The 21,423-nt window shown below is 33.9% G+C and overlaps 1 protein-coding gene across 1 annotated transcript in view; it reads left to right on the forward strand.

Moving 5' to 3' along the window:
- The window catches only part of Cow (Proteoglycan Cow), a 110,866-nt gene extending 102,559 nt beyond the window's left edge, over window positions 1–8,307 (forward strand). Inside the window, exons 10-11 of the mRNA XM_089098756.1 lie at window positions 1,572–1,709; window positions 4,275–8,307. Of these exons, the coding sequence (XP_088954882.1) occupies window positions 1,572–1,709; window positions 4,275–4,381 (245 nt within the window). The 3' untranslated portion in view covers window positions 4,382–8,307. The remainder of the gene's footprint in view (window positions 1–1,571; window positions 1,710–4,274) is intronic.
- Window positions 8,308–21,423: the final 13,116 nt, after the last annotated feature.

Raw genomic sequence — 21,423 nt, forward strand, 5'->3', positions numbered from 1 at the left:
CCCTTCCCCCAATCAAATATAGTCCATGAAACGATCCTCCCCCATAACCCCCTCCTCCGACACCCCCCTTCCCCATCATAAAAAGATGCCTCCTGAAACGCCTTTATACTTCCCATTAACCAATACTATATGTAAACAATGGGCAAAGTTCATAACTTCCAGCCCTACCCACGGGAACTGTGGGGGATTAAGTCATCCTCAAAGACATTGATTAGATTTTCGACTATTCTGAACAAAATGGCTATCTCGAAATTTTGATTGGGTGACTTCGGGCAACAATGAGCGTGGGAGGCGGCCAAGTTGCCCTCCAATTTTTTTGGTCAGTTAAAAAGGGCACTAGAACTTTTAATTTTCGTTCGAATGAGCCCTCTCACGATATTCTAGGACTACTGGATCTACACAATCACCCCTTGGGAAAAAAAAAAAAAAAACAAAAACAAACAAACACGCATCCGTGATCTTTCTTCTGACAAAAAATACAAAATTCAACAATTTATCAGATACGAGCTTGATACTTCCGCAGTAAGGTTTTCTGATAATCTGAATCCTATGGTGTGATTTTCATTAAAGTTCTTTGACTTTTGGGGGATGTTACCCCTTTTTTCGAAAATAAGGCAAATTTTCTCAGGCGCGTAACTTTTGATGGGTAAAACTAAACTTAATGAAGCTTATATATTTGTATCATCAGCATAAAAATATGATTCTATTGATGTATCTATGGGTATCAAAATTCCGGTTTTTAGAGTTTCGGTTACTATTGGGCCGGGTCGCTCCTTACTTACAGTTCGTTACCACGAACTGTTTGATACCTGTGTGTTTTTTATTTGTTATTGCTCTATTTTTTCCATTTTTTTTTAGTCCACTAGTGACGTTTTGTCTGTTTTTAGTGGGAAATAAAATTCATTCATTCATTACATACTAATGAAAAATTAAAGTATATTGGGATTGAGCAAAGGATATGTAGGTAGCAATTCTCCGACTCTCTTATATATTTCGCATACAAGTATATGAAATATACTTATGCTCATATACTTGTATTTGCTCATATACCTATAATATAAAAAAAGTGAAGTCAAATTTATACTTGTTTACTCATATTACTTAATTACTTATATTTACTCATATACTTATAAAAAATGAAGTCAAATTTTGAACTAGAGTAAATAAAAGCATTTCCGTTGTCAATTTTAGAAGACGTTTGGTTAAATCTACAAAGAAGGTAAGTATGGAAAGGGTAGGGGGCAGACTCTGGCCAAAAATGGAATGATTGAAGGATTAGGGGTCCTAATCTAATACATAGAAGAGTAATACATATTAAAGGAATGCATAGAACTTACTTGCACATGGAATTTAGTCAATTTTAGTGATGAATCAAACATTTAGTTGAAGTCCTTGCTTAAGTAGAAACTAAACATAGAGAAGATTTATTCATAAAGAACTAAACAAAAATGAATAAAAAATTTTTACAAGAATGATATTCAAATAAACAAACGCACACACATTTTTTAATGTACGTAAATCTGAGTATTTATTTCTAATTTTATGACTGACATCCAGTATATATTTTATAGGAGCCTACAAGCCATCTTGCGATAGTGAGGGATTCTTCAAGGAGATTCAATGCCATTCTGCAGTTGGCTTGTGTTGGTGTGTTGACAAACATGGCGTCGAAAAAACTGGAACTCGAACCCGTGGAAAACCCCATTGCGGTAAATTGATGACTGTCTCCTTAGTTAGACATAGACATAGACATATTTTATTAAACTTACTCCTTTTAGCGCTAAAAGTACTAATACCGAGGGTTTTTACAAATACAACAAAGATAAATAACAAATACGACAACAAAAAATGAATAAAACCATATTAAATCCTTAGTTTAACTCTCCTTAGTTTAAACCTCGGACTGTGGTGATAATTCGAGCATCTTAGGTACGACATGCTACACAAATGAATGAATTGTTGGGAATATAGAGGGCCTAAAGTTTAATTTTAACTAAGGGGAGATAAGAGGGAGTATATTTAATATAAATAGTTTTTGTGGCACAGTCTTTTTAAACCTATTACCGTTCATGTTTTTTTTAACGAAGTTGTATTTTAGTGTAAACAGAGGAGGGGGAAATGATAAAAAAGAAGTTTGTCTCTGAAAAAAAAAACACCATTTAAGGCTACCCAGCAAAATTATAAAGTATAATATATTATATTATACTATATTATACTATTATACTATATATTATACTATACTATATTATACTATACTATATATTATACTATATATACTATAATATATTATAGCAACCAAGTAAAAAATTTAATTTCTTAAGACTTGTTATTTGCTTTTCCTTGCTCAACGGTGCAATTCCTGTGTTACTTCCCCACCTACCAGCTCTAACTTCTGTCTGGAGATTCTTGTAAGACAAGCGAGCAGGACTTCCAAAGATCATCTATAGATATGCTGAATTTGTTTATCTTATCTAACGATGGCATGTAAATGTATTAATTGATTAACACTTAGTAACCCTCTACTAAATTGATAATATCAATGAATTACAAAATTATTAGCCCTTTTTTAGCTAGGAAAAGAAGAACTTTTAAATTAGGACTGCCATATTCAAAAAATACATGGACTTTTGCAGAGAGAGCTGGCTTATCAAATTTTCTTGTCATAAAGACGTAAGCTGTATGGGAAACTTGATTTGATTTCGGTGATGAGAGAAACGTAAAGACTTCTTTTATGGAAGCGGGTATCGAATCAAGCTTTTAATGTGATTGGGCAGAGGAACAGCGTGCGTGTCTGTGTTTGCCTTAGGTGGCTTCGTGCTAAAGAGTTTTGTAGTAGCATAATAATCTAAAATAAGGTAAATCTTCTCGTGTTTTATCTTTTTTTTTGTGTGGTAACAGTTAAAGAATGTTTTGCGGGTTTACTGTGGGGCAAATCTAAAAAAAAAAACGAACTGTTTCACCATCGAATCTTTTCTTGTGACCTCTTATCACTCCATTCGAGGACATATTTTTTTATTTTTTTTTGTTTGGTAGGTCCAACCTCTTCTATCTCACGGCTTAGGTATCGAGACAGAACTTTTTTTTTTTGGTGGTGGGGGGGGTGGTCTTTGGGCAATGAATGTAAACGTTTTACCTGTGGTTCTAACAAAAGATTATACACTTTTTTCTGTTTTATATAGTTTGACAGGCTCTTTATGTTCGACAGGCTTTTTGTTCGACAGGCTCTATGTTCGACAGTTTGACAGGCTCTTTATATAATGATGAAATGGTCGAATCAGAATGGTATCTGTAATAGTCTTTAAGCATAAATCTTTGAGTAATGACTGTAAAAACTGAACAAAAATATAATCAGTTGGATTTTTTCGTAATTTAGTGAAAGGCTCGAATCAATTTGCTTCCATGCTATGCAACTATTTTGACAGGCTGAGAGGCAGTTTTTTCCGCTGTGTCTGAACTTGCCGCAACTCAGAATTCAGGAGCATGTACGCAATATATTTTGATTCCGGTTAGTAATTTTTGGTTGTACGTGTTTAAGCAATGAAATAGTTATATCATAGTTACGTTCTTCTGCCAGTGTTTTTTTTTATGGTTTTAAAAACGTGCAGAAATTAAAAAAGTCTGTTCAGGCAATGACACAGGAAATTTTGAATGTAAGAAATCACAAATTTTCCCAAGGGAGGGTGGAGGTTCAAAGATTAAAATGTAATAAGAATGTCATCTTTTGTTCTAGCCCGTAACTGACCACCTTTCTTTGTTAGAGCCAATACTAAGAGTTAATTTTCATTTTATTCTGTGGGTTGTGCAGTATGTATTTAAAGTTACAGATTCCCTTTATCGTACTGAAAAGTTTATTTTTGAACATGTTTTAAAAGAAAGTTCAAATCATATTTATGCTATATAAAAGTATCAATTAATAGTTCCCATTTTGTTCTTTGCATTTTACATTCATATTTCTTATACAGGCTCGTATCCAGGATTTTTTTTTCGAGGAGGGGAAGGGGGGTTCCAAAGGAGTTTTTTTGGGGGAGGTACAAAAAACTTTAAAAACGCATCAAAATTTGTTTATATTCATTTTTGTCACGTTTTAACGAGTCTGACTAACATTTTCGGTTGATGGGGATTCAAATCCCCTAATCCCCCCTGGATATGGCCCTGTTCTAATGCTTTATGTGTATTTCTGTCAAAGGTATGTGAAAAACCCCTCTTCTTTGTGGTTTTCCTTCTTCATCCTTCATTTTCCTTTTCTTCTTTGTCATTTTCCCTCTTTAACTTAGGTGGAAAGAAACCGCGTGCCAAACTTGAAAAAGTCGCTTCAGACGATGACGCAGACGATACGTATGATTTCGAAGGAAGTGCAGATGACGAAAACGTTGACCCATAGACAGCTTGCTATTATATTATAATCATTATAGTTGATAATGAGACTAGGACTAGGATAGTCATGACTTGGATAATTCCATGGTAATAGTTGATATAGGTAGAGGAGTTGTGCTCTAGGAAACCTGGGAGTCGGGGTCAATTTATCTTATCTCTTCCCGCAGAATCAAGTTTGTGAAAATTGTATTCCAGGCACTTTTTACACTTTTATTTTAAATCTTTCTCTAAACTTTGTCTCACACCCTAATTTAGAATAATTTAATAAATACATTTACTGCATTTAGTGCACCACCGCGTTTATTAAAATTCACGTTTTCTGAAAAGTTAGTTATTATGCTTTGGAAGTTTTATGTCTTGAGATAAATCTTGTTAGTGGTAATTTTAACGATAAATTGTAAATGTATGGTAAAAATTGGTAAATTCAATTTTAGACGTGGACCAAGTGGTGAACCTCCAAAATAAATGCTGCGGAAATGTTTGACTGTAATTTTTGTGGTAGCAGCACTTTATACAGCACTTTCTGCTACTGTAATTTTGATTAAATTGTGTTTTTTTTTTACAAAATTGTTTTTTTTTTCAATATTAAGTTGATGCTAAGATTAATTGGAATAGTGGTATTCTAATTCGATGGTTGCGTCGACCTCGTCGTTGACGTCTATGCTGATCTTTTATAAATGCTACGGGAACAATGGACTGCAATTCAAGGCAGTTTTGATGAAAATGCGAGGGATTCTGCGTGGCTACTATTTGAGTTCAACAATACTTCGATGCTAGTAGCCAGAAAAACGCCAAAAACAGTGATATTCCTGTTCTATCTCGATTTCGTTCTAGTGGTATAACACCCTATTCTAATTTTTAGTAAATTTTGCGGAAATAATTGGCCATAATTTTCGGGGCGGAGGGGGAAGGAATTTCATTGATACATGGTGTTACGGTGACTGTCATGAAATTGTGGGTAGTTGTGCAGAGGGCACTGTCTGCTCTCAACACTATGTTGACGCCAAGATCGAGTCGGAACAGCGGTATTCCCATTGCTGCTAAAATAGTTGCCTATAATTTTTTGCTGCTTTAATATTGAGAGCACAGTTTGTTGCGGTAATTTTGATGAGAGTAAGGTAGTCTTCTTTGCAAAGACTACTTTTTATGTTCATCGCAGGGTCGACACTAGGATCGAGGAAGAATACAACTGATTCCATGGACCCCCGTAATTTTGTTTTCTATAAAGTATTTTGTTTCCCATGTGTTTCCTACATTTGCTTCCTATATTCAATGTAATTTTTATTTCTATAATTATTTTTTTTTTTTATTTTATGTGGAAGGTATTACTTATGGAGAAAGACATTCTTAGAAAAGGGATTTCTGCCTTTACTCTCCTCTTATATCTTAGTTCTATTCTCCCTTTTCTATCTTATAGTGTTCTTCTATCTTATTGTGTTTTTTACTTACCTTTACAGCTTATTACTTAACCTATAGTGTTCATTAATAAGGCACAAGTCCATGAAATAGATTGGACCTTTGTAAGAAGCTGATAAACTTTTTCAGCATTTGAAGTGTGACATTATGTGTGTGACATTTCGAAGTGTGACATGATGATTTGACACATGATTCGAAGTGTGACAATTTGATATTAAAATGCATATTATGGATTGGGTTTTAAAGGTGTTTACTCACCTTCATATTTAAAATTTTACCGTTTATCAATTTGTGGCTCTAGAAAAGCAAGTCCGAAAAATAAAGGAAAACTGCACCTAAAATGTGTTTGGGGGCAGTAGGAGTGGAGAGATATCCTCCTCCATTCTAGGCTGTCCACGAGCATGGAAAATCTGTCAGACTGCAACTATCCTTTCACATTTAAAAAGAAGCCCCTTCTGAGACACATGAACATGGTGAACATTTGAATATTCCTCCCAAAAGTAGTATTTTGATCCGTCATACCACTTTAGTATTATTTTTCTCCATCTCAAGTTATGGTTAGGTGATGATTGGGTGTCGAAGTTTGAATTCCCATCTCCCCAATATAATGCGGGAAATTACGTTAAAAGCGACTATGTTTCAATTATATGACGGGGAAAAAGGTTTAAAACGTATTTTTTCCATTATTCGCCCCCACCCCTTGTCGTTATGTTGAATAATAAGATCAATTTGAGATTCGGGATATTCTTAGGCAGTGCATAAGTTTTTGGGTTTAACCCTCCCCCTCTTTAAAAAACGATAGAGAATACATTTGAATATACGTTTTTCCGATATAGATGTGTAGAAAGGGGGATATTAAAGACATTTCGTATTTGATTGCCCCCTCCTCCTCAAATCTGGGGTGGGCTCTATTTTTACCTACTTATCAGTTATTTTTTTCATTGTCTGGATTGCATTATTTGTCTTAATTGCTTTAATGTCTTAATTGTATTAATTTCTTAATGTTTTAATTGTCTTAATTGCATAATTTCATTAATTGCTTGTTTTTCCATTGTCTTAATTAATGAAAGTAAGTAAAAATTAACAATTAATTTTCTTTTAAGGTCTATTTTGTCAATTTTATTATCTTGTGAATTATATGTATTTTAGAATTTTGTTTTAGCTATTATAGCTTCTCAAATTCAATCTTTGATCGAATTAATTACAATATTGCGCACTAAAATTTGTCACAACAAGGTAAACATGAAAATGATGGGCGAAAATTAAAAGCAAAATCGTTACCTTTGAAACTGTTGAAATCTTACCGTTAGAAATAAATTCAGAGTTCACGTTTATTGTTAAAACTGTTGAAATTGTACAACTACTTTGTCAGAACAATATAAACATGAAAATAATGGTGGGAGAAGAACAAATCTTTAGATGTCTGAAGAACCCCCCCCCCCCCTTCGAACATATAATTATGTAACAACGGGGCTTCGTCGGCTGTTGGATTTCTCTCTTAAATCTAGCCAAAATTTTGAAACAAAACAGAAATAGAATAAATAAATAGATAAAAATGGGGAGGGGATTGAGGTGAATTCCATAACTTCTAAAACCCGTCACTCACCGATAGCTGTGTGGCTGAATCTATGTTCTACTATGTTCACTGTTATCTATGTTCTACTATGTATCACTGTTAATAATGTTTTTGTTTTAAAGTTCAATGTAAGGTTTTCACTACTATAAATCAGTTGATATTGGACCGTTAATGTGAAACCTTGAAAACTTTTGAAAGCGGTGAAATTTTACCGATTTTATTTCACCGTAAATCAATTGAATTGTCCGTAATCAACTGAATTTTACCGTAAATCAATTGAATTTTACCGATGTAAATCAATTGAATTGTCACCGTTACCGTTGAAACAATTGAAACCGTTGAAATTTCACCGCTAGAAAGCAATCTCTGTAAGAAATCTATGAGTCTCATCTTTAGATCGTTTGGTTATGTTTAACCCAAGGCCGTACCCAGAGGGGGGGCTAGGGGGTTTGACCCCCCGCCCCGAAATGTTTGTCTGACTCGTAAAAACGTAACAAAAAGGGATATAAATTTTGTATGCGTTTTTTAAGTTTTTTTTGTGTTAACCCCCCTCCCCGAAATTTTTTTTTTCAGCAAAAACCCCTCCAAAAGAAATCCTGGGTACGGCCTTGGTTTAACCTAGTGTTAGGTTTTAATTTTTTAGTAGGCTATATGGAAAGAATAAAATATACAGAAACGCGTTAAACTTTTAATTTTGACAATGAAAGAAACATAAATAGTCCGAATATTTAATTTGGTTTCTGGAAATATTTTTCAAAAAAGGGAGGAAGAAAGAAAAACCAACCTCAAAAAATAAATTAAAAGATAATACCGTTTTTTTCTATTATTTTTACGAGTTTATTTTATTTGCAGAGAATGTGAAATAGTAATGCTTGGACTGTGTTGGTGTTTTTTTTTTATTGTCTTGGCTAAAGGTTTGAGCCGTTAATGTATATATATGTATATATATATATATATATATATATATATATATATATATATATATATATATATATATATATATATATATATATATATATATATATATATATATATATATATATATATATATATATATATATATATATATATATATATATATATATATATATATATATATATATATATATATATATATATATATGTATATACATTATATACATATATTTTTTCTTTTCATTTATTTTTCAGTTGAAAAGTATTGTGGTGTAAGGAATTAATTAGTTATTTTTGGCTATTTAGTAACAATTTAGTGGCATTTAACAGTCGAACCTCTTTTATGTGTACATTATATGGTTAAACACTCCTGTTTTCTGTCATTAAGCCCTTTGAAAATTAATGTTCCTAAAATAAGAATAAAAGGTACAATACCTTGTCAATTGACCATAGTGGCTAAATGGGGCTTTTATGGGTGGTCATATTAGTCGAACTAGTGATGATGCTCTAGTCGAGTAATAATGGAAATAAGAACCACTTGTAAATATTTCCCTAAAACACTCAGCTAATAACGCGTGTGTATATTTAAACATAAAAACAGCATTATATCTTGAAGTTCTAAGTTCAGTTTCGCGCGTACAATAAATACCCAACTTAATTGCAGGGGGGGGGCATATAATCTGCTGTCTAAATACCCTTCAAGGCTGCGGGATATTGGGAGCAAATATTTTGCTTGTCTGGTTTCCTTGTATTTTTATAGAGAAGATCACTACACGGATCCAAAGTGGATTCTAGATAGTTTTATTCCGTTAAAGTTTCTGAAATGATATTTCTTGGAAGTTCCTTTCTCATGGCTGAATTCATATTACTTTTCTGAAGAATAGAACACCCCTTTGTGTTACTATATTGATAAATACAATGTATCAATTTAGTATGGAAAAATTGGATAGACAGATAGTTTAGTATGGAACTTTCATTCTATAATTCTTTCTTTTATTTCATTGTCGTTTGTCACTTTCTTGATTTCTTTTTTCTTTTCCTTTTTTTGTGGAGGCTATTAGTATCTAATGAGCCCTGACTAATAAAAAATGGTCGATTTTTCTAATATATGTTGTTATATTTTTATAAATGGGGATAATCGTTGAAGCCGAGTATTCCTTAAAATGTAAAGGGAAACTTAAATTTCCCTCTAACGATTTCATTTTACTGAAATTTAAAATTCTTTTCACTTTACACCCTACGACACAGGTTAAAAAATCGATTTTAAAAAACACCTTAGCTAAATTTTACAAAGCTTTTTACATGGGACGTGTTCGCGTGACAACAGCCATAAAACTTTCCTCTCGAACTTCTTCAAAATTATAACCGGTAATTCTCTCTTACACTTGTTCGAATATTTCTTGTTATTCTTCTGTGATTTCAGTATTGTCACATAGTAAGGTCGCACCCAAATGTCCATGGTATATTTTGCGATTTTTTTTTCTCCATTAAAAAGTAGCAAAAGAAAACAGTGTTCCCAGAAACAAGCCTTAAACTCCATTTAAGCATACTAAACTCTAAGGGTATAAGCCACTTGTTGATTTATATTACAATCGGTTTGTATATACTGTATTAATAGTAAGTAAAAAGTAAGTATGACGGTACTAGACCCTTAAGGTCCAAACCGGCGGTGCTGATCTCCGTTTTGTGGCCCTCAGCCAGGAAGTGCAATGGGGGGCTGGTGGCAAGCCATCCTGTGATTTCGCACACCCTTCCTGCTTACCTTCCCCAGACTGTATTAATAATTAGTGGGAAGTAACCTTCTCCCCTACATCCCCTACCGCTCATTCCAGTAATTTTCCAATATGTTATAGATGTTAATTATACTCTCGATAAAGTATAGCCAAAACTTTTTTATGGAGAGTTGGGACCTGCACTCCAGTCCCTCAAATTCACTAAAATGTAGAAAGGGGGAGGCCTAAAATCTATTTTCAGTATCTACGTTGGGGGATTTTTTTTCTCAATTGTAATAGCAAAAAAAAGCACCAGATATTATCAGAATCTAGCCAGTGGGGAGGGGGGGGGGGGGAATCTAGGTGGCCCCACCCCCTTCAAACGATATTGCTGCACACCTAGTGTATTCAATAATTTTTTAGAAAGTAAGTGAATGGGGTCGATATTTTTTTTATATAATAAATAGTAAGAATGCATATGCTTTAAAGAAAGTATTGTCTATAGTTATGTTTTAATGGAGGACTTAGCAGGAAAATCCAATATTTGTCAGTATGTATATGACTTCTTAAATCAAGCTAATATTTATGCCTCCCTCCTTCAACCCTGGGTACACTGGATTGATTTCTCTACCCTTTTTTTTACAGTATTTCTTTTAATTGTTTTAGGGGATATTTTTCTCAGATGACTATATTGTAGAGAAAAATCAAATTTTTCTATGAAATTAATGCTTAGTTACTGACCATGATTTGAAACCTCGCGGTGGATCTATAAATAAATCGCTTTCCTGAGTTTTTTTTTATATTTTAAAGAAAGTTGCTGAACTGAATAGAGATACAGAAATCGAACTGAATTTAGACAACTGGATAGTGAGTAGAGGTGAAGAGCCCTCGGAAATCAGCTCAAATACTAAATCCTGAAAATCTCTTAAAGTTTGATCGACCCGCCTCAACTACTTATGTTTAAGATATTACAAAAAATAATAGAGCAGGAAATTGAGAATAAAATTTTCAAGGCTAACGAAAATACTAAATACAAAAAAATTGATATTTCGAGTAGGCAACTGCTTCTTTTCTTCAACAATATTAGAGAAAGTCTAAAAAAATCAAGCTCTCACTTTCTGAGCGAAAATGCGAACGATTTACACCAGAAAAAAATACAAAAAAGGTTGTTTTTGTCTTTTATTGTTCTTCCCCATTGGCGCTTTTCTTCTCTTGTTGTGTTGTGATGGTAGGCCAATTTGGTTTACGAAATTATCTTCGTTATGTTTAAAATATTGAGTAAAGTTTGTTCAGAAACCGTTTGTTTACTTTGTTTATCTTACTCAAATGTATAATCTACACGAATTAAACACAACATTATTGAAACGTGATCATTTTATGGTCTGATCTGATATTTTTCGGTACAAAACATGTATGGTATTCTATGGTAGTATTTCTTATTAAGGTTTTAAATGATAATTTTGTGAAAAGAACTGAGACAGATGTTTGTTAAAAGCAGACGAAAGTTGATGTAAGTTAAAAAAATAAATAAAAAAATTAGAGTTTATTCTACGCTCCAATCCAGGGTGCGGCCTTGCTAAAAAAATTTCCTGTGTTGCTTTAGTTCAATACACCCTCTCAGGTACTTAGCCGTCCTTGTTGTTTATTGGTTCAATTAGTACTGTGTCAGTGGCGTGATAACAAATGTTTCACATACGTCAAAAGTGCCATAATTCTTGTTAGTAAATGTGTGAAATGCGTTAATTTTTATCACCAAATTAGCCACTCATGGAGACATAAAAATCAATTATTTTAGAACGCCAAAACGGCTGAAGCCCAGTTTAACCATAAAAAAAGATAAGGGGTTACAAAAAACTACAGATAATAAAAAACGACAATCAAAGCCAATTAATAAAAAATGGAGTTCAAAATAGACCAAAACTAGGCAAATTTCATTTGAATTGTCTTTACAATTGAAGCCAACCTTAATTGAGTCACGTCTTGGGAAAAGACGACTGCAAAGAGTACAGGGGACTGTTAAGTGTTCAAATTTATCTTGGAGAAAAAGAAACAACCCACGCCATCTAGAGCTACCATGTAAAGTTATAAAGTTATGTTTATGTATGGAAAAAATACTGGTTGTATTTTTTTCTTCCTCTTTTTTACATTTGCTTTACATTGAGTCGAAGATATGAACATGGTGGCTCCGCTGTCAGAAATTTAAGAATTTCAACCTGAAAATATAACAAAATTAACGATCTAAGTTTCATCTTAATGTTTGTGGATTTGCAAGTATTCGTTTTTACGGAGACTTCGGAGAACCCCTTTTCCTTTTGTGTAAATTAGGGGGAAACCTCGAAAGATTGGGATTTACCCTTAGCTATGTCAGCTGCTTAGACTGTTAATCAAGTTTCTATGGATGGAGTTTATTTTCTTTTTCTTCTGAAATTCTAATATTAAGTTAATGTACATTTTCTTCTGTGTCTCTTTAATAATAGATTTAAAAAATGAACTGGGTTTAACCTTTTTTTTCATGGAATTTTGTTTAAAAAAAAATGTTAAGTTCTTAGTAAAGTTTTACTTAGGTCAAATAATGCAGCCAAGCTCTGCCTTTTTGGTAAAGGCAATTCCCTATAAGCGTAAGATTACAGGTAATTGTTTACCTGGGCTTGGATCCCCCCGATCTCCGACCATCTGAGAAAAGAGTGGAAACAGTCACCTAAAAATATCCCTTTGGGGTATTTCAGCTAACTTTAGACAAAAATTTTAGACCACCTTTGGTCCCCGGAAGTAAAAATTGGGAAGAATTCCCTCTGCTGGGATTAGACCAGAGTTTCTAACATGGTACTTACGGTTTTTTCAATGTGGAATTGCGATTGAAATCTGTCAAATATTAAGCTGGTTGCTAATTCCCCAGTAGATTTGGATAATGAATTAGGCTCAGCCCGTTTTGGTGGTCTAAAAGAATTAATAACACTTGGTGAATTGTTTCATTTTTTTAAAAATTAATGGAGATAGTGAGCACAGACTGGCAGCTGAATGAACTTAATTATCCCTTTTTGCTGTTTTATGAATTTAACCATGTTTGTGTTTTTATTTCTTGTAGTTAGGTTTATGATATTATAACATTCCTGTTTTAATAAAGTAGAATTACTTACCCAATATTCTTCTTCTTCCTTTGTAAACATTAAGTGCAAAGATCTACACTCATAGGAACCATCCTTTAGCTTTGTCTTGATTGACATCATTCATTCAGTCCCCGGATTTGTAAAAAAAATGAAGGTAAGCTATTTAATGTATCATTTTGTTAGGCAACCCGACTATCCTCAAGATGGGTTGTGATCAAAGTTCACATATTGTCTCTGTTATGGCAGTGGGTGTAAACATATATTTGTTTAAGGAGAGGGGATTTAGTCTAGAAACTGAAATTTTATTTGGAAAGGGGGCTTTCCTTACTTTATTGTAGGTTTTGTTTATCCGCTAACAAATGTTTAGAGGTAAAGAAGCTTATTCAAGTCACGTAAATTGCATACACTTCTTAAAGTAGGAATGTACAAGTATTCCTTTTATAAAATAGCAAAGGGAATCATTGTAACTAGAAAAATACCAAGTTTTGAGGAAAATTCTTTTTTTTAGCACAAGATTCTCGTGTCCTCCAAGCCTCCTCCTTTTCTGGAAAAGCGGCATGTCCCTAGTCATGGCCATAAAAATGTGTCTTACGCATTTATTTTAGAGTGGATTATTTTTGACCAAAGTGGCCAAACTTGGCCACTAAATATAGATATTACCAATAGGCTATATGCTACCCACATCTTTCTCCAAATAGCAGAATGAATTATTAGAACTAGCAAAATACCAAGTTTCTTTTGCAGTTTCTTTGACTATTATTAGACACGAGATACTTTGCATACACTTCTTAAAGTAGGAATGTACAAGTATTCCTTTTATAAAATAGCAAAGGGAATCATTGCAACTAGAAAAATACCAAGTTTTGAGGAAAATTCTTTTTTTTAGCACAAGATTCTCGTGTCCTCCAAGCCTCTTCGTTTTCTAGAAAAGCGACATGTGCTTAGTCATGGCCATAAAAATGTGTCTTACGCATTTATTTTAGAGTGGATTATTTTTGACCAAAGTGGCCAAACTTGGCCACTAAATATAGATATTACCAATAGGCTATATGCTACCCACATCTTTCTCCAAATAGCAGAATGAATTATTAGAACTAGCAAAATACCAAGTTTCTTTTATTATTATTATTTATAATAATCTTTGATTATTATTAAACACGAGATCCTTCTATCCTCTAATCTACCCTCAACCTCTGCTGCTCATGATTAAAATGGGTTGTTACTAGAATAGGTTAGTTTCTACACTTTTTAAATATTTAATTTTGGTTTGGAAACGAAATTTTTACAAAAAGTAAAAGACTGTTGGAAAACTAGGCCCCTAAATTCGATCATTATCTTTACAGATTCTCAAAATTACTTTAACTTGAGAAAGATGATTAAATATGTTTATTTTGTTCCAGACTCATATTGAGTTACCTTGAGTAGCTCTGGGCTATTCCAAGATCCTAAAATCAACTCATTGAGCTGTGAGTTTAAAACCCGTGGATCGAGGTAAGTTACTAGTAAGACTTTATCCAATCTGTGAGTATTTTGTATACTTTTGTTCACATTCTGGGTACAACACGGAATATACATTGCATCTTTTTATAGCTTAGTCATAATTGAGGTCATCGATTCATGACTATAATAGTTGGTTCTCTGTAGATGTCAATATCATATTGGTCCAGCGTGGTCGGCGTTCTCCCTCCTTCATAGTAGGATTGGAAGTTGAAACCATCCTAATCAGAATATAAAAATATTGGTGATATGTATTTGTTTAAGAACGTAAATAAGCATAATTCTGTTTTAGCAAGTATGATTTTAAACTCTTCTTTCTTATGAGTTATTTTTTTGGTGTGGGGGGGGGGGGGTAGCTCTCGGGTAATAATTATAATATGTCTAAATATCGATGTGATCGCTTATCTGTAAAAGTTTGCAGTGTCGAAAGGTAATATGGCCTGTTTTGTTACCATGATTTATTGTGCCAGTGTATAAGATTTAACACTCCCCCATCGACATAATCTTGCTTTTTGGGGTAGTCGTTTAACTTATATTCTACATTTGTGGTTATAATAAATATTTTTCTTTCACTCACTCCCTCTTTTTACATTCCCCCCCCCCTCTCTCTCTCACACACACACACACACTATACCATGGAAGCCGAGCAGAGTTACTTAGAAGTAGCTCAGAGTCAAGTCCTGAACACAATTTGTTTGATTATAGTGGAAGGCCGCGCTTTTAATTGCTATTTTGAATTAAGTTTGCCAAGTAACGTTCCAATTCGATGGAGCTAGACTAACATCACCATGGCTCTTGATTGGTCATTGATTTTGACATTTACTAAACATAAACAGAAATGAAGACGTGGGTTAACAAAGTTGTCGAGTAATATCAAGACTATTATTTGAGAAACATGAAGTAGTCTCAACCCCCTGAAATGCAACGAATACTGAAGAATCATGTAAGACTATGTACTTTACGATAGCAAAATGACCCGATTTTGAGCAGTTAAAACTGTTCTCCCCCCCCCCCTCACAAAAAGTTGGAACTGGCCTTTACTCATGACTTGCATTTAATTAGTATTTTTATTAAAGGAATAGAAGTAGCTCTTCTCAGCCGGAAAAGGGTTTGAACAAACCAAAGGGGTTTATCGTTTGGCCCCCCCATACTATACTTGGCTCCAAGGAAATTTGGCAAAGAAGAGTCTCCCTCTCTCTTTTATCTAGATTGGTTCTGAAGAAATCCCCTCTAAGAATAGTAATCTAAAATCAACTAATTTCCGATTTTGAACCCCCTCGCCCGATAAAAGTCTAAAGCTATTTGTATCAACCATATATGTCTTATATGTTATTAAATTATATTAGAAAACAGGAGTGAGTTCTGCCTTCTGCTCAACATGAAAGTGTTCAATCAGTTATTTTAAAGAGGTTCTATAGACTTCATAGAACAAATGATACCTGCATCCTTGGCCTCTTTAACCCCAACAACTTCTTTGTAAAAAGGTAGCCATTTGACATCTTTCTTGAGTCAGAACCATAAAAGAATTTTCAATCAACTTTTTGAATTAGAGTTGTGGAATAAATTTCATATCTATGGCTAGATGACTAAAGCGACCAGACACCTATTCAATATCCTGTCCCTCTGATGCCATATATATATTTTTTTTTTTTTTTTAGTAGAAACCAGCTCTATTCAATATCTTCAAATCAAAACCATACAATGGTTTTTAATATATACAATTTGAGGCATAAAATAGGTCCTATTTCAGCACCCCCATCCATCTCTCCGCCAGGTATTTAGGAGAAACGTGGAAATATTTCACTTTGTTTGAAGTTCAATCACACAAGAATTTTAATGTGTATGCTTTGGCGCAGAGAGGGGACCTGTAGTCTTTCCAGCCCCATCCTCCCACCACACACTTTTCATGAGAAAAATTGCCGTGTTTTTTCACCGATGGGACTGAAATTTATGGCAGAAGTACGTTAAGGAAATGAAACATTAGAATGATTATTTTCAGAGGCATACTCCCCTTCTCCGACTTGAAGTGATCAGACCTGTTTGAAACTTATTGAGGTAAGTAATTTGGTTCAAGGGGGACAAAGAGAACAGATTTTGACCTACCTTCCATATTAGTGCCTGGATACACTTAACGTTTTGTAGGCAGGTATCTAGAACCAAGGAGATCAAAACATAAAATTTCAACCGTTGACCTTTACATTCCAGGTATTTCAACTGAATACCATGTTCAACTCTTGAGATATTGCATCTATGCCATTTAGACAACATGGATGCATTTAAATTTTTGATTTAGTTTAATCGTAGTAGCAGTAGCTCATTCCAGGACTTAACCCCTAAAACATTAGTTTTGGTTGAAACTGGGTCAAAATGCTATCGAAAAGGTATGGAGGCTTTGGAGGGCAAATCATCCCCGGAGGCATAGTTGTTGGACCTTTTGACTATTTTTAGTAAAATGGCTGTCTCAGAATTTGGATCAGTGTTGAGGGTAAGAGGAATATAAAAAGAGCCAGGGGTTGTGCTACTGTACCGCGAGTAATATCTGATATATATAAAATACAAAAAAAAAATTCTTTCCTTCTAAAGATAATTCTGAAATAAATTAAACTTCCCCTAATTAAGCTTAAATCCCGTTTCAAAGAGTCTAAAATCTTAATCAGCAAAAAGAAAAACTGCATTTTAGTTTCAGCCAAACCTCGGTGCTAATCACGGGAGACACTTTTGAATTTTGCGAAGATATTTGGTAATAAAAAATCCCTAGATACAAAGTTCACAGGAAGTTTAAGTTATAATAGCAGTATGAATGTTAAATCATCAAAAATATTGAAAACAAATTATTGGATGGACAGTTAGCATAATGAGTTTAGTTTGGAAACATAATTACAAGGTAGCGGGCCCTCCAAGGAGTTGGGCAAATCGTGAAATAGCTCTTAGCGCATCGAATCAAGAATAGCGTCTTATAGTGTTTGAAAAGTGTTTTTCGAGTCATTCAGTTATTACTATTATTATTCAGAACCCAGGCATTATGATTACAGACATTATGTTCCTACCATTCTGTGAGCAATTATGAAATTATTATTCTGACTGAAGTGAAGCCTTGCTCATATACATACGTTGTTTTCCACCTGAAATGTAAGTCTCAATAAAACTATTACTTTTCTATTTGTGTTTGTTCTCATTATATGCCTGTATCTCATCGCACAGTAGATAACTAGTTCAATTGTACTCCATAGGCAGCGCTCCCTAAGGAATCTGATTTAAGATTAATTCGAGGAAAAGAGGTTACACTTTTGTAGTTACATATTTTATTTTCTGTCTAAGGTTGAGAGTTGTGCGGTCACCCATTTACCTTACTCCCTAACCTTTTCCAAATTTTGCTTCTACTTAAATCCGTATATTGTGAAGATATTCTCTTAAATTCTGTGTATGGTCAAAACATACCATTCCGTCTTTTAATTTATTTGTTGAACTAGTTTCGACGAATCTATCTTTGAATGCCGTTAACAATTTTTCTATTGAATTTATCGTCAAGTTGTCATCATCTCCCAAAGTATTTTCAATCTGCTTTAGGAAAGTTAAGGCCTTCCCTCTTAACCTTAGTAGGAGCATACCGACTAACGTTTCTAGCTCTGTTTTTGTTAATTTGACAAACTGGGTAACTGGATGTTAAATTCGTCGATATCTGTTTGTCCATCATATTGCGGAATAGATTTTGTTATCTCTACATTTTTTACGACCAATTTTTGCGCCATTAATAGTTCGCTTAGTCCTTCTGACATTTTTACGTTTGGATAACTCAAAATAATTTTTCTTTCACTTAACCTATTCTTGGGGAGACTATGATCTCCTATAAGATATTTTAAAGGGTTTTCCTATAATAACTTATCGGTTATAGGCCTAATCACATTTTCTTATAAGTCTGTATCTCTCCAATGATATAAATTTAAACTACAAAGTTTGTAGCATAACTAGTTCGCATGTTTTCAGCCAAGTTTACGACCGCGCCAAATGTAATGTTAAGGGGTTTTAATCTGTATTCGATAACTTATTATCAGAATTATATAACGAACAAACCCAGTGAAAATGTTTTAATGATCACCAGAGAATGTAACATATTGTTATATGCTTTAAGCCGTTCATATATATATATATGTATTGCTGGTTACTTCGACAGAGTTCATGTAAAATCGATGAATTTCCCCATTAATTTAGTGTAGATAGGAAGCATAATTATCCTATAGTTAGGAAAGGATAAAAACTTATAAAAGATGAATTTTCAAAAAAAATCTTGTAGTAATAGTAGAATAGTCCCAACCACATAAAACATTTCCCATGATAATGTTTGATACAGTTGGAAATGTAGGAGTCATCAGTGTTAGATGTAGAAAAAAAAATCTTTAGTATAGTAGCTACGCTATAACCATAGATAATCTTAGTCCGGTAGAGGAACTTTAAAAAGGGATATATAATAAAATAAGAAAAGTAATAGAGAAAATTTTTAGCACTCCTGATTAAGCATATATAAAAGTATAAAATAATACAATGCCAATTAAAATTACGTAGGACCAATAGTAAATAAATCACGAATATTTCAAAAACCCAAGGGCAAGCAAATCCTAATGACGAGAAGACATTAAATAATGGGAAGGGTATTATGTAAAGTGAGTAATATGTGATATATTTAAAATTCAAAAAATAAAATTCTTTCCTTCTAAGGATAATTCCGACATAAATTAAACTTCCCCTAATTAAGCTTAAATCCCGTTTCAAAGAGTCTAAATTCTTAATCACCAAAAGAAAAACTGCATTTTAGACGGGAGACGGTTTTGAATTTCGCAAAGATACTTGGCAATAAAAAAAATCACTAAATACAAAGTTCACAGGAAGTTTAAGTTATCATAGCAGTACGAATGTTTAGTCATCAAAATATTGAAAACAAATTATTGGACGAGCAGTTAGCATAATGAGTTTAGTTTGCAAACGCAATTACAAGGTAGCGGGCCCTCCAAGGAGTTTGGTCAGTCATAAAACAGCTCTTAGCGCACCGAATCAAGACTAGTTTCTTATAATGTTTGAAAAGTGTTTTTCGAGTCATTCAGTTATTATTATTATTATTCAGAGCCCAGGCATTATGATTACAGACGGTATATACCAATCATTCTGTGAGCAATTATGAAATTATTATTCTGCCAGAAGTAAAGCATTGCTCATATACATACGTTGTTTTACAGCTGAAATGTAAGTCTCAATAAAACTATTACTTTTCTATTTGTGTTTTTTCTTATCATATGCCTGTATCTCATCGCACAGTAGATAACTAGTTCAATTGTAGTCCATAGGCAGCGCTCCCTAAGGAATCGGATTTGGAGATAATTTGAGGAAAAGAGGTTACACTTTTGTAGTTACATATTTTATTTTTTCTCTAAGATTGAGAGTAACGCAGTCACCCATTTACCTTACTCCCCATTGCTGTGGCGCAGTCCTCGATGGCACAATTGGCACAATCCTTAGAGTTACAAGTGACGCGATCGGAAAACTTTATAAGGTGCAAGTTCACAGCTCTAAACCTCAACGGCACAGTTGGCGCGATCGGTATACAGATTAAATCCCTAAACATTACACTACTCTCCAATTACTTTTTATTCTTAAAAAGGGCACTAGAATTTATAAAGGGTTTAGAACGGTAGAAGGACAACCTCCGAAGTTTTTAAGACATATCCTTTCATACAAAATGACCTGGTGAAAAAAAAAAATAAAACATAGAGCCTATTTGGCTCATGGTAAAGCATATAACTTCATACCAGGTTTTTGGCCTCTAAAACATGATTTAGGTTCAAACTTGTCGAAAATATTAGCTGGGCCAAAATTCTGGTATTTGCAAAGCCTCCTAGTCCTGGAGGCCACTCTGGCATGCAGTATAATATTCGTGCTGGATCATAAATACGGGTTATCATGCAGAACTGTTATTATAGGTCGTTGATCCAGCTAGGCTAACGGCTATTTAGTACCGCACATTGGCATATTATCTATGAGGGTTGTAGCCAATGGATTCTTGAATGTGAGGGGAATCCCTAAGCCCCAAAGAAGTGTTTTAGGGCTATGATTCAAACTGGTCCAAAATCTTATCGAGCGAGAATTCTGAGAGCTGGGTCGAAAATTCTAGTGTTTGCAAAGCCTCCTAGTCCCAGAGGCCACACTGGCATGCAGTATAGTATTCGGGCTGGATCATAAATACGGTCGATCATGCAGAACTGTTATTACTAGTCGTTTATCCAGCTAGGCTTACGGCTATTTAGTACCGCACATTGGCATATTATCTATTAGGGTTGTAGCAAATGGATTCTTTAATGTGAGGGGAGCTCCTAAGCCCCAAAGAAGTGTTTTAGGCCTATGTTTCTGAAAATTGTATGAGAGGTTTTTCTTGAATGATCATTCAGATATATGGATAAAGAATAAGCCGTCCAGTATGAATACTGAGGGCACAAAAGCTCCCTTCTTATTATGGAGAGAATGATATTGGCAATTATAATTTAAAATGAAATGCGCTCAATTAGTTCTTTAATCGAATATTTGTTTTGTATAAACTAAACTTTGATTTAAAGAGTGTATTTTAGGTGGTGATAGCCCTCCTCACCGCTAAGGTTTTAGGTGGTGGTAGCCTTCCTCAACGTTAAGGTAACGCTGCGCATGGTATTAAAAACCAATCAAAATTTAATTTTTTAAATAGTTCTTGTTCAAATGATACTAAAGAACGTTAAAACTTAAACGAACAGAAATTATTCCGTCACGCTAAAGCTTGACTTTTTGTCCACAGTGCATTAAGAGTGAC

The sequence above is a fragment of the Artemia sp. Qi Xiang Cuo genome, chromosome 13, assembly GCF_049724085.1.
Source record: "Artemia sp. Qi Xiang Cuo chromosome 13, ASM4972408v1, whole genome shotgun sequence".
Classification (NCBI taxonomy): Eukaryota; Metazoa; Arthropoda; class Branchiopoda; order Anostraca; family Artemiidae; genus Artemia; species Artemia sp. Qi Xiang Cuo.